Source organism: Melopsittacus undulatus, chromosome 4 (assembly GCF_012275295.1).
Source record: "Melopsittacus undulatus isolate bMelUnd1 chromosome 4, bMelUnd1.mat.Z, whole genome shotgun sequence".
NCBI lineage: Eukaryota > Metazoa > Chordata > Aves > Psittaciformes > Psittaculidae > Melopsittacus > Melopsittacus undulatus.
This window is the reverse complement of record NC_047530.1, coordinates 30,189,147-30,204,240: the sequence shown is the minus strand read 5'-3', so window position 1 is coordinate 30,204,240 and position 15,094 is coordinate 30,189,147. Positions and strand designations below refer to the sequence as shown.

Genomic DNA, 15,094 nt, shown 5'->3' with positions numbered 1-15,094 from the left:
AATCTGTTACAGTGAATTCCTGAATAGGATAGCTGAATCACCCTTGGATATAGTATGCTGTCCAATGAAGCCCCTGCAGAGGACACCGACAGGCTAATCAGGCTCAAGGGTCTCACCTTTCCCAGAACATTAACAGACGCTTCAAACACATGGTTAAGGGGGTAAAATTCCCCCCTTACTACGGTAAAATCCCCTCTTACTGGGGTAGAACCTACCCTTAACATGACACTCGGGAATCCTGACGGCTAGAATGTAGCAGCCTCCACAATGTACAAATAAGTTCTGAGAGAAGGCACCAGAATCTGGTAAGGTCTGAAGGTCCTACCTATATTAAGCTCTGCGTGGGATTTCATAAGAAGACAAAGAGCACAAGACTATAAGGAGAAATCTTCACTTACTAGGAGCTCAACACTTCAAAAAGCACCAGAAAAGGTGACTTAACATCAAAAGTAAATTTACTGTTCACTTGTTTTCATTAGAGAGCTAATGCTAAAACCAACAGTACTATGATCATCAGTAAAGAAACAGAGGTAGCCATCTTGTATCTAATAAAACAATAGGCAAAAAAAAACCCAGCATATATAGATAAAGCAAAGACAGCCAGAAAGGAACAGAGAATTATTACTGCTCTTGTCAAAAACATTAAGGACACAGAACAGTTCAAATTAATTTTAGCTTTGTTTTCTCTTCCTTTGCTGTTTTGAGGTACACAGCTAACTGGTTTCTCAGGCACCTTCTCTGGAGAAATACGTTAAATGCTTTACAACGGTTAAGATTACTTTGCCAAATAGTTCAGGTAAAAAATGAATGGAAACTAGGAGTGACTAAAAGTCTTTCTTGGCTAAAAAAAGTACTACTTACATTGCAAAATTTTTTTCTCTTCATTCCCCAGACCAGGAAAGAGCATTTTCCTTAACAACTCAGAAGAAATGAGGTGTGACAAGTGCACATAAATACCACATTTACTAAAATTTCAGAAATATTCTGTATTATTTTCCGTAACATGCACCGGACATTCTTTTCGAATGTACAAATGTAGCAAAATATGATTTATCAAGTAAAAATTACATAAATTCCCAAACTTTTGCCCATCAAAAAGCAATACTATAACTTGAAACCAATAATTAAGTCAATTTTTCATTCTTCTGTTTGCATTAAGCTGGTTATAAGCAGTGGGAAAAGAGACTTAAGATGGTCGTGTATGGTAAGACTCAACAAACCTCTGCACCCCCTCATCTCACACCTCTACGCCCCTGCTACCACTCCTCTACACAGGTCTTCTGGAAAAAGACAGTCAGAAGCAGCGAAGAGGTGGATGCATGATTTCCTTGCAACCTGCTGAATCATGTACGTGAGAAAGCTCATTGTAAGGAAAAGTGAGAGACAGAAAGAAAGACAGAAATAAAGGCGTGCTGAGTTATTTTCTTGTTTTAAAATTAAAGCCAGGAAGTGTTAAAAGATGTCGACAAGGTTTTGCTTCACAATTTCTCATCGTTCCAACCTCAGTAGTATCATGTGTACTGGAGTTCAAATTGGCTGCATTTTCCACTTGAAATGGCAACGCAGTTCCGTCAGGCTTTGTTAGCTGCTTGAAAATGCAATCATTTCTCTATTTCTTTCATATGCTGAAATGTTTTTGGCTTTCAGGTATTTTTCCCCACTTTGAAAGGTGAGAAGGGCAGGAGTGCAGAGAACAGCATACTCTTCCTTACTGGTAGACTGCTGTAAGCAACAACTGAGATAGGAGGGACTACAACATAGTTGCCATTAATTCCTGGATATCTTGAATCATAAGAGGCAGAACATTTGTGCCACACAGGCTTAACAGAGTAGTTTACATTTTCTGAACTCAAATTACAAAAACTGTGTATGTGCAGGTATACATTTAAAACCAGAATTGAACAACTGAAAATAAATCAAAAAACCCCCAAAAACACATCCCAAAACCCAAAACCCAAACAAAAAACAAACTGCCCCTAGTTCTTTCCATTAGGAAGGACTGCAAAGGTAGCAGATCTATCCTATCAAGACTAAATCCAAAAGCTACATAGCTCTACAGTTTATCCATCTCCTATTGGTAAGAAAGAATCCAAAAGCTTTAATATAGTAAATATTTGTTTGAACAAATGTCAGCTTAGATATTAGATAATATAATAATGCTATAATAATGCATATTCTTATATGCAAGGAATCAGTTGAAAAATATTCCCAGGTAAACTACAGATACTGGATTACTCTGGTGCATGGAAGGTGAGCAGTACTGCCTGCCAATTACTTGCTTGTGAGCCCAGTTGTCAGTAAGGCTCCATCCTAGGTGATATGGCTAAATGAATGTTCTGCAGAACATTATACAGCATCTTCTGCCGGAAAGAAGGCCAGAAAACTCTTGGCACCATAAGAATGAACACAAAATTGAGACAGTTCATACAAATACTTGCAAAGACCATAAAACAATCCTAAACAGTGTAAGTTACTTTTGCACCACAAAAGCACGCAGTCTAGGGAAAAAACATTCTGTGTTCCCAAGACATTTCCATTAACAGCAACGGTAGTTCTGTGTATTCAACGGCAGAAATATAAACACACTTTAGCAGTGAATAATGATTTTTAAAAGTCTAGTAAGATAGAATGAAAATCTTTACCTATCAAAACTAAAAAATATTTAACATTCCTATTTGAATATAAGCACTATTAAATATGGTAGGTTTCTTGAGACAAATACTTTGCCACTGTTTTCCCCAATACAGAACTGCTACCTACCTCTGGGTACATTTCGCTAAGAACCCAGTTAAGTAGTAAAAGAAAGGATCTCTCAAAAATCAACCTTGCTTCATTCACAGAGTTAAAGGTAGTGCTCCCGGAACTCTTCCTCCTGGGCACTCTTTATCCACACAAAGGAGAAAAAATCCAAACCACCCTTTGCCATATTTTACAGCAAGCAAATTAATAATCTGAGGAAAGGAAAAAAAAGCAGCAACTTTCATAGACTACACTCACTGTATGTAGTAAATCATCATTTTCAAGGCACCAGATGCACAATAAAGGAGACAGGTTAAAGGAAACAAAAAAACACTTGGTTACTTATTACCCAGTGAATATTACAGAAGCTGTGCAATTTGTAAGAGGTATTTATTAAGTAGAATAGTTACTTCAGGATGCAATATCCATCACCTACCTTGCAGAAGGGCTCCATTTCTCTTGAAAAAGGTGCTTCCTGGCCAAATGGGCGGACCTGATGTGCTGAAGGTAAGAAGAAATAGGTGTCAAGAAGATCTCATTTACATTAAACAATTACAGGTTTGATTGAATTCTGTTTTGTTTTTAGAGCGAATGTAACATCATGGCATTTTTGCCTTCAAGCAAGATTCTAAAATTTCATGTTAAAAATAGGTTAATTCAATTCAAGATTTACATTCTCTTTGCAAGGAAGAACCTCCTTAGCAAAGCACACACCTAACACTCTTAGAGGAAGAGAGAAAAAAGCAGTTTGGAATAAATAAAAACCCTCACACACAAAATGTCAAAAACATTTCCTGAATTCTCAGTACAGCAAAATAGATGTCTTTTCCCAAAGCCATCTGCTAAAAATCCAAATATCTCGGTCTTTTACTCAGCCATAACAACACGCTGCCCCAGCTAACACATCAAACCGGAAAGGCCCTGGCCATACACCAGGGGGTTTCCATGCTTCCACCAGAGCACTCTGCCCTGCACTCAGGACACCACGCATCCCTCTTCTGCTTTGCCTCCTGCTCACACAGAGGCTGCCCGAACACAGTGGCATCTGAGAGGTCTCTTCTGTGACAAGCGCAGCTGAAGGTGAAGAATAGATTCAAACATGGGAAAGGGAAGAGCAGGGAACATCAGTATGAACCTCTAAACCTTGTTTCCTTTGTTGCCTCAGAGCAGCCCCATGGTGCTGTGAGCAGTAAGACTGTGGCTCCTCCACTCCAATAACCTTTGCAGTGTCAGGGAGTCCGAGAAGGCAGGAGGCTGTGAGGAACTGCCTCACGGCTGCCAGCACCCCTCTTCTCCTGTAAGGGCACAGGAGCACGGCTGCACTGTTACCACTGCACCACAACAGCCCTCCTGCCACAGCCCAGTTGTGTCGGCAGAAGGACCAAACTTCCTGCACACAGAAGGAAACCTCACTCTTTTTTTAACAGCGACTGTTGGCCAGGCGTGCCCATCTATCCACCACAGCACATCTCGCCCTCCCAGGGCATTCCACAGGCAGCGCTGCCCAGAGCAAGAGGACAGACACCACCGCTCCTATCAGGTGCAGAGCCCTCGATGGGAGAGGCTGTACCCGTAGGAGTTCACCGATCACAACACAGGACTCAGGCACAGCAAGTATTTTAAAGAGCACAGTACCTAGGGGAAATAACTGAAAACATGGAAAGATTTGTTGCAGTGTTGTCAAGGCAAGTAGAAGGGACAGACTGCCAAGGGGTCAGGGTCCTGCCTGTGGTTATGAAACAGGTTTTAAAATCCTCTAAATCTTGAAGACAGTCACAGGTATTTTAATATACTGAGCTTTTACTGAAATTTGTATCATGAAACTATGTTATCAATATATAAATAATTGTCCTACGCCCAAATTCAAGCACAAATTAAAAGCAAGTGACTAAATATCTTTTGACAAGATTGCTGTAAGGCACCCTGCCTTTTTAAGGTAATCCACCTTCCTCTCTGGATGGAAACTGTGAGGCAAGCTCCACACGCCACTGCTGTTTAAAGTTACTTTTGTCTCCTCTTGAGTTGACTACCATTATACAAAATGCAGTGAAACGTAAAACAGATGTTGTCTATTACATTGACAACATTAGCAAAGTTCTGATAAAATGCCATATATAAAAACCACACTGCTTTCACAATTATTCTGCACAGACTGTCATGCTAATGTATGAAAACTTCACCAAGTTAAAATACAGACTGTAAAAGGATCCAAAGCAATTACGTGAGTAATAAAAGCCTTCAATACTCCTGAACAAAAAGGGGAGTTGAGAGACAGCGAGTGTGCAAAATGACCAAGAAGTAGTTCAGTAAGTCTGCATTCTGGAGCGCTGGAGTGCATTGGGGCATGCACTCGTCTGAACACGCACGCTCACTTCATAGGGCTTAATGTAACCAATTGTTTGCATTCCTTTAAGTAAGCACCAACTCTTCAACTGTAGCTCCTCAGCTCACATGAAGGTCAAGAGCTGTTGAGGGCATTCACACTCCCGCAGGACAGGCTCAAGGTTTTATAGAACATTGGAGTCCAGGATAATCTCTGGGACAGGACACATCAAGCTACAAGTGGAAAGCCATAGAATAATCTTCTTACTGTACAAATATGCCACAGAAATCACAGTATGGCAACTATATGCCTTTCAAAAGCCCAAGGAAAAAAATGGTAACACTCTGAAATCAAGAAACAGAAAAAAACTATGCCCAGGCTACTTACTGTATGCTTGTATGTGGGTGGAAGAGGGTTAAAGAAAGGGGAGAGAAAAACCTATATATTTGAATAGACAAAATGTCTCCACTAGAGAAACAAAGCCACAGTGATTTATCTTATTTTCCAACTTCAAAAAAGGCCCAAGGCTCTCATAAAAACTCTGATTCAGCACAAACCCACATGAACTGAGAAAATCAACTGTGCCTTCCCAGGGAAGGAAGCTGAAGAATTCAAGCATGTAAATAGTGTACTGCAGCAACTGGTCAAGCCCTTCAAACAACAAACTTCTGTGTTTGCAGAACTCCAGGGCTTTGATGAAGTTTAGCTATGCCTGACCTGTGTTGGATGGATTCTCTTTCTGCTTGCAAACTTTTGCACAAGAAGTCTCAGAGCGTATTAATTATTAAAACATATTTCAAGTTGAGAAATGACAGAGTTACACTATCTCTCGAAGTGCTCAAAAGCTGCTTCCTTCCTGTTGCAGATTAAGAAACCATTTGAAGAAGTTGATTCTTCTAAAGACTGTCTACAACAAAAAAAATCTGGTCCATCCCAGGCATTTTTTCAAATGAATTGTTTCCTCAGTGTAGTCTGTAAGCTACACGGAAGAGTGGCTGGCTCTCCTACAGAAGTAGCAGCATATTCCATATATAGGCAAAATAAAGATGCAAATCTGGTTTTAGAATTTTCTTCTGTGATAAATACATATCATAAGATTAGCATTTATACGATTAGCATTATAGATGTCAGAGTTTTCCCCAAAACCTATCAATTAAACACACTGACTAAAGTAATATTTAATCTTGACTAAATGCCCACACACCTAGTGGAAGAAAAGCAGTTAACTAGTTTGAACTCTTACATCAGTGCGAAGTAACATGTGGGCTAATGCATTTTTGTTATGCTCAGGTTTGGACTGACTTAACTCTTAGCAGCAGTTGAGCACAGAGCACTTGGTGGGGGTCAGGCATGAGGTGGACCTGGATCAATTATGAAGAACTGAGATTTCAAATATCTTGGAAGAACATGAATCAGTATAGTTTATTGATAAGATGACATGTGAAACACCAACGGCTACCTGACAAGGACCATTACTTTGATTCACAGAATATACTATCATTTCAAGCATACCCTCAGCCAAAGGGATAGCCAGGCTGCAAAAGTATTCAGTAGCAAATGCATAAAACAGGATCTGGGGGTGCATGTTTGTGTCCAGTCCATCCAGTGCAAGATGCACCTCCTTTTGAAGCACAGTCATTGTCACTGCGGCATCCGTGCATCACTGCAGGGAGTAAAGGAAGTATTCACATATTTGCTGAATACCACTAACAGTGTTTTAAAACATGAGCATTTGCTCATGTGAAATGACATACCTGGAACTAGGAGCTACGCCTGATCAAACCCAACCTTTCCTGGGGATTAGCTATCAATTTGTAAGGACAAGTCGGACTCCATTTCTGCTCAAGGCAAGTGACAAACTGCTTGTCCTCCGATGACACAACCAGTAGGAAACTTCATTGTGCCATACGGCCCTGGGCATGGGAAGCTGTCAGACTGAGGGCTAGCAGGGATCTTCTGTGAGGAGGCTTCTCCACAGGAAAATATTGCTTTGCTGAAATCTAAAATACTCCATGGGAATGTGTTGATTTGGACACCATTTGTGCTGGAAAACAAGCCGATGGGAAGGCTGGCCAGCCAGCCAGCGAGGGTTCATGGCAGCCAGCCAGCCCAACCAGGAGCTCCTAGGGTGCACAGAACTCAGTAACGTGTGAGCTCCCCCAATTATGCATTTCCATCAAAATGTATGTCACACATTTACACAGATCTTTAAAAAGTGCATGGGCTTCAAGAAACTTAAAAAAGGAAATAAAAATCCTTTGTCTTCTGGAATCCACATTAGAGCAAGGAGACTGCAGCTCTTAAAGCCAAGCACTAAAATAAAGACAGGGTAGGAATTCTCTCTCACAGTTACATTATTTCATAACTATGCCAAAAACTCTCATAGGCCTCTCTGTCACAGAGGCCTGATTAATAGATTTAAAAAACACAAACAACTAAAAATTCAAAACAAATTCAACTGTGTGGGACTACATGCCACAGTCAAGGGATGATGAAAACACACAGGGCAGGCAATAAATATCGGCCAATGACTGTGTTACCAAGTATGTCCAAGGGGTAATGGTAGAGCAGGAAGACACAGAAAGAGGGTGGGGAAACAAAAACCACTCTTATACTCCAGTTCTCCTCTGAAGCTGAAAGCTATTAGCCCAAAGAAGGAAAGCTCAGCAGGGAGGCAGGGAAGATGTTCTACACACACCTAGGCCCACCAAAGCCAAGTGACTTGTACTCAGCTGCTGGGGCATAACTGGTGTCAAAGCACACTGTTGCTCTCAGAAAAGCTTGGAGTACAGGCAAGGTCACCTTAGTAAGGGGTAGAAAGATGATTGGTGCCAGCTGTAAGCTAACAAGCTGATGCACAAAATATATACAACACAACACAGAAAGCAAATAGGTTGCAGTGATACAGAGGATCCCCTCTCCAGATCTTACTACTGGCAAAAAGCAAAGATTGTTGACTGAAGTGCCTCTACATCCAGCTTAGCATCCATGGATTTTTGAAAAAGGTGTGGTAGGAAGAAATTCAACTCTCCCCTTTCAAAAACTGTAGTAAGTTCCCAGTTATGCACAATGAGTAGATGGGAGAGCACCACTTTTTCCCCTGGGATCAGCAGCAGTGACCAGGGCAGCAATACAGCTGAAAATTCCTGGGAACAGAAGCTGCAGCTGCCAGGTGAAGGAACGAAGGCATCGATGTACCCACACTGTAAGTACTCCATTACCAACCATTCACATCTGAAAAACAGTTAACTGACAGAAATGTCAAGGACACCAAGCCTAGAAACAACAAACCATTTTGTTAAAGTGTAGCCAACAGAGCATCTTGGCAGGCACAGAAATCCACCTCCAAAAGTTTCTGAAAAGCAGATAAATCACAATTATTCTTATGTTCAACTTGCTGAGATAACAATACCTGTAGGTGCCTTTATCTAGCTTGTGCCCATGAAAGCCTCTATCTAGTGGCAGCAGGGAATGATACTCTTGACAAGTACTTTGAGCTCCAAATGAAAGCTGGACACAGATTTCTCCTATGGCGTATTTAAACGGATGTCCAGCTAAGCTGGGAGAGCATAATTTTTAGTATTCCTTGAGCAGTTATTTTAGGATTAGGTGGTAACTGAGGAAAAAAAAAAGCTGAAGAAGTATACTTCTGTGGGAATACAGCATCCCTTGATGCTGGAAGATGAACTGGACTTCCTTACAGCAGCTGCCTTGTGTAAGGCATGAGAAATATTCATGACTACAGCAATGAGCATCCTCCTTGCCTCCCACACTGCACAAATGTGGTTTGTGGAGCGGCTGTCAGATGGCATGGGAGGAGATCACTCAGTCCAAACCACACTGCCACGAGCTTGCAGAGTGAACATGGGACAGACAGCATCTCATTCTGGTTGAAGGCTCCTCCAACGCTTGTCAGCTCTCCACTGTTTGCACTGGAGAGCTCAGATCCTTCTGTTGCCCTATCAGTTCTGTTTTCTACATTCAACCTTAATGCCACTAGTGGATGGGGGCTAACAAGACTATTGCACTGCAAAGAGGGGCTCATGCTCTACACAGGGTACATAACCACAGTTGTATTAAAGAATTTATCACTCCCATTATAAATTTTGAGCAGTACAGAAGCATTCAGATAACACTGCACCTCTAACACATGCATTCTGTTAACAAGGAAAAGAAAATGTATAATCCCTGCCAGCAGCTTGCTGGCAGTTAATATCACAATTAGCAATCACCTAGCAACAGGCAAGCAAGCTTCCTCTGCAATCAAAGGCAAAAAGCCTCCACTAACCTGGGCTAATGACAATACATTAAAAAATATCTGGAAGGCACATGCTAAGGTATTCCCTGATTTTAATGAAAACTGATTACTTTAGAGATTTTAAATATATAAACCCATTATCCCATCTTCTCAAATCTTCTATAACTGACAAAACATTATTCTTGAAGAGATTTATGAATTCATAATACTAATTTTTAATTTATGAAGGCTGATCTAATATTCTGGTAATGCTTCTCTTTCCTTGGCAATTCCCCTTTTTATTGTCTCTTGGTATCTCTCCCTTACTGCAACATGTGGGGTTGAGACTTTAAGCTCCTAGATGGAGTCTTTCCTGGTTTCTCTAGGGTGCCTAACACATTTTCTAGTGAACAATAAAATTTTGATCTCTTGTGCACTCTAAATGAGTTTTCTATATGACACGGCTGCCAGAGGGATTACATCTGAATTTTCATTAAAGACAAAAGGAAAAGTTGCTCAGGAAAACTATTCATGAGCAAAATGTCTGAATGTAAAACTTAATGTTACTTTCTGAAGGATGAAGTGGAATGTTGGCCAAGTCTTTATGTTCTCCAGCTAGCCAAAGCCACTCTGCTGCCACTGTCACCACTTAAAGTACGTAATTAAGCAAGAAAACAGAGAGAGGGAGAGAAAGGGGAAAACAAAAAAAGTATTAAAAAGCTGCACAAATTTCTAGAATTAGGCATTAAAAGAGTCATTCGTAATTCCAGGAGAAACATTGCCATGTGTCTTGCAGCCCATCAATGACTCTGCTGTGGTGCTCGAAAGACCCCTCTCACTGCTGACGTGATATATGAAGCTTCCCTCTCCCCTTGGTGAGACGCTTCAGCCAGACTTTTGGTCTTTGACATACGGACAATATGGACAATAATGTGGATTTGTTCTTCAAACAAATAAAAGCATCATAATTTCCAGAGAGTTGTTTTAAAAGAGATGGCTATTTGAAGGTCAGCTATAGTGCAAAAACCAGATTTCTTACTAATCTGTGTTTAAATATTACAATTATTCACACAATTATTGTGAACACATTACAATTCCAGGCTGAACACTGAAACAGGAAAAAGTCCAGACATATTTGGAAATGCATAGTGAGACAACTGTCCTGTCTTTCTCCTAATTAAGGAAAAAGGTTTGTCTCCATTGGGAACTGGGAGATGCCTGCTATCAGACTCCAGTTCCCATTCTGTCTCTACCACTGAATCACACAGTGACTCCAGGCAAGTCACTTCATCCTTTTGGTCTCAGTTTCATTTTTCTTTTTTTGTGTTAAAACCAGAAATAAATTCTTACTGACACAGTCTATATATCTCTGGGAGGAATAAAAAACTGTTAAGTGACAACACAACAGGTGAGGGAATAGTCTTTTGAAGTGCATGTAGTTAAAGAAGGAACAACAGAGCTCCCTCTTAGAGCATAGGTTTATACTTGTTCTTGTTTTCTTTATCCTGAAGTAAGGAAAACCACTGTAGTGCACCTGTGTTTCTCCTTATTTCACAACTACTATTAAATTGTTCCTAGACTACCCATCACTGGATGAAAAAGTGGCGGTCATCAGGCTGAGGAAACTTCAGAGTTACCTAAACTTGCTCATGTGCTACAGAGCATGCCTGTGCCAGCTCATGCAGGCACTGCAGGTCAGCTCCCTGAAGCCCAGATGAACAGAAGATCCTACTTACAGACAGCCACTGACTTCTGCGACCACAGAGGACTGTGGTCTCTTTTGGGCCATAGCAGTGTCAAATGATGACCTGGCCAATGGGGAGCAGTTTGATTATCTTGTATTCCACAAAATTAGGAATAGAGCACTCCAGTTTTTTTTTATTATAGCTTTCACTTTGCTCCAAAACAAGAGATGGGGAAGAAGATGTTCCTTCCTGTTCTTGTTTTACTTGATTAGAACTGCACTAGAAGGGAAAAAACATCTTTAATTTCAGATTCCAGAAAATAAATGAGTCCTAGCAATTGCCTATATCTAGGCTCACCTTCATTTCCAACTTGATATAAATCACAGTTAATGCTATGGCACACACAAGGCTCTAGAGAGCTTCCATGCCGACCACCTGAGTAACAACCACAGTGAAGCTGCAGTGTTGCCACCCAGGCATAATAATGTAAAGCTCTACTAAAAGAAGCATTTCTCCCAAATTGAAACTGATTCAATTTTTAAAAAGCCCAAGGTCATCCAATTGACTTCTGTTATTCTAGTCCTGAACTCTCCATTTATTATTTCTGCAGAAATTCAAACAGCTTTCCTGGTAGACCTACCTGGATTTCATACATACTTTCTATGTCAGGTTCTCACTCAGATTTCTAACCATGGCTTAACCATGGCCTGTCAGTCAACTGGACTTGAGATTAGTGATAGGCACATCTCTGCTAGAATGGCCTGTCACCCATTAGTGAGAATATGACACTTGTTAATTTTAAATACACCACTGTACCTTGAGCATTCACAACATTATAAATGTGCATGCACAAAAGGGCAAATCTGATCTCCAATGAAACAGAAACAGATGGGAAGCAGGAAGAGGAGGCCTTTAAGCGTGTGTCCCACTCCACAAATGTTTCACACTGCCTGCTGAAATTCTCATTTAGCCAGTATGGTGCGATTCCCCATTTCACTGATTTAAGTACTAAGGAAATTCAAAACTAAGCATGACCTGCAGGCTGCTGCCAGTATGAACTTCCTCTCCACCACTTACTCAAAGCCAAGGAGCTTACCAGATGAAATTTTCCATATTTGGTCTTTCTCATTAATCTTGAATGAATGTGGTTCAGATGATTCAGAACTAATCTGGCTTCTGGAATTACAGCAGCAGAGGACAATCGAATGTTTAACCTCTCCCCTGGAACATTTAACCTCTCCCAGATGCTGAAGGTGTTTTTTCCTGGGAAGTTTTATGTGTTTATAGGCTCTGCAGCACTGCTGCAGAGTAGTGTGCAGAGATTTCCAGTCACAGACATACACCAAAGTGTTTGATGCGTATGTCAGAGAGTTACATAAAAGCAGAACACATGGCAATAAATAATAATAAAACAGAAGTAAAACACTCACATACTTGGAAAGCCCCAATTACACTTTTTTACCTCAATTCTACCTCTTCATGCATATCTACTACAAGTCCTGCATTCAGTGATTACACTCTGGTGCCTGAGGATCATACTGCACAGTATGCAAGGTGCTCACAAGATGAATGATAGGCAGTTTGTGGGTGTTCTATCACCAACATGAAAGTTCAATACATAAGTATCAAGTTATCCTCAGAGACACAATTTTTAAAATTACCTGCTAATGAATAAAAAATTTAGTATAAAAATTTGTCAGTTTTCACTCATTCACATTTCTGTGATTACTCAGTTTGAAGCACTCAAGAGCTGTATTTTAGGAATGGGGGAGGTACAGACCAACACACACATGAAACTACAGCATCTAACACTTGGCTGTTTCACTTCACAGTCTGGGTCTGAAGATGTAACAAAAGAACTAAGAAAATGTAGCATTTTTTTGCATTCAGATGCATTGTAGAGGTATCATCTAGCTCAATCCTCCCACCCACAGAGCTATAGAAATAACATTTCCATTCCCATAAAGGAAAATATACATGCAGAGATAACAACATACCTCCAAAAGAGTCAATAAATGGTGGCAGACCAGGACCAACCCTTTGATGCCTCACCTTGCAGTTCCAGGCCCCTGACAGCCCACATCTTAACAATGACTCACATTAGCTGCACCTACAACAATCATACAGTGTTTCTCCTAAAGGGATTCCAAATGCCTCAGGTTGGATGCAGGGAAAATGAAAAGCAGAATATGGCTCCCACTGTACAGTAAATTCAAAGTGAATGGCATGAGCTTGACTGAATTCTACCTTATCAGTCTCATCCAGTCAGCAGAAGATGGGAATTTTTCATTTATTCCAGAGAAGTCTTCAACTCAACAAAGCCTCAAATTCAAGGGGTGGAGCAAATGAGACCTCACAGATATTTATGCTGCAGGAATCTCTTCCCTCTTTACAGCCAAAATGAAGATACTCCACTGAACTGTGGCTGGGAACTCTGTGTGATCTGTACTTGTCTGGGCTTCAGAAGAAGAGCACCTCTAGTTACTTTTACAGTAGCAGTAACTACAACACCCAACCCCCAGTATATTCTACTTAATGTTTTCAAAGCCGAGCTATGAAATAATGAATTTCACACGTTCTGCAAATCTAACTGTAAACAAATACTCAGAGGACTTCATTGTGACTCATTTTTAAATTATCTTTAGACACTTTCATCGTAGCAGAAAAGTAAACCTCCTACCTGCAATGGGAAATAAAATCCAGTGTGCATCTTTAGCCCTAATCCTTACCTCTCTGCACAGCTGTTCAGCCTGTTGAGAATACTAATATTGTACTTAATAATATTCTGATAATTCTCTCAAGTTACAGTAATATCTACATGAATGAAGGAGCTCAGTAAGGAAAAGAAAAGCTGACCTTCACATAATTTATAGTGAGAAGTCACCATTATACCTTTAAACCAGCAATTCCTTACATGACTGATGAAGTTTTTATCTCTACCAAGGAGACCACTCTTCCAGAAACTGTCTTACAGCACTGTTCTTTCATCAGATATCAGCTTCACTGGTCTAAGTTTCCTTCTATTTGCTGCTTCTCCTCAGCTGTTTGTGCAGAAATTGGTTGCAACTCAGTAAGACAGGGCTTAAACACTCTGCTTTTCACTTTGGGATTCATGACAGAAAGCAGAGGTGTAGAAATAAAGGCTGCATGAAGAAAGGTGAAGGTAGGCAGGCAATTGCTTTTGCAATGAGATACTGGCTTCTGTATCTCTGATTTATCTGCTGTAACTTTGTGTGGGGAAGGTTGGAAAAACTTGTTATGAATCTGAACAGCCACAAAAAGTTGCAAGTGTCTACATTTACTGTTTCCACATGGTACATTTGAACAGCAGTTTGGTAACAATCTTGTGCCAAAGCACAGAAGCCTAGAGAGAGCGTCTAGGCCATTCACTCTCTCTTGGTAAAATTCAAGAAAGTTTAAGAATAAAACCAAATAGGACAATTCAGCAGTCCTCTGTGCCACTGAGCAACTCTAGTTTAACAACCAATGGGACTGTAAGCTCTCTCCTTGACAAACTAAGATGCTCTGGGATGTCCATCTGCTGGTGGGCAACTCCAAAAATGGAGATTATTCACTAAGAGTAGAGTCTTTGCAAGTACCAAAAGGAGCTGCTTAGGATGTGCATGTTTACGTGTCAGACCCTGTGTAATCCACCTTCCAGTTGACTCAGTATCCTGCCATGAGGCTGCAAAAACTCCTCAGTAGTATTAACTAGCAAAAATATGTTGAGTGTATACGCACTCTTACTCTCTCTCTGTAATTAATCCCTGGAATAAAGTTGCTCCTTGGATCACCTCAAATACAGAAAATCAATGAGTTAGATTACAGGAAACAATTAATTATGGTTCGCTAGTGTTTAGAGACACCAACACCTTGACGATCCCAGATAGCGTATGAGCCCTCTAAGGCAGTGAATCACAGAAAGTAATAAATGATATTTTCAAATACAAGATGACCTCAAAGCTTGCTCATTCTAGTGCAATGGCACTTATCAGTCATAAAATGAACAGGACATAACCTTTTAAACATTAAAGAGGAAATCAATTTATAGTGTCCCTGTTTACTACAACCAGTTAGGCAGAAATATTTTCTTCACATGTTAATGCAACT

General features: G+C 40.5%; 1 protein-coding gene across 3 annotated transcripts in view; it reads right to left on the bottom strand.

Annotated features, from left to right (window-relative positions):
• Positions 1-15,094, bottom strand: part of FOXN3 (forkhead box N3) — a 137,737-nt gene that overhangs the window by 72,638 nt on the left and 50,005 nt on the right. For all 3 annotated transcript variants that reach the window (XM_034061934.1, XM_034061936.1, XM_034061937.1), the window contains exon 4: positions 3,176-3,240. In XM_034061934.1, the coding sequence (XP_033917825.1) occupies positions 3,176-3,240 (65 nt within the window). The remainder of the gene's footprint in view (positions 1-3,175; positions 3,241-15,094) is intronic.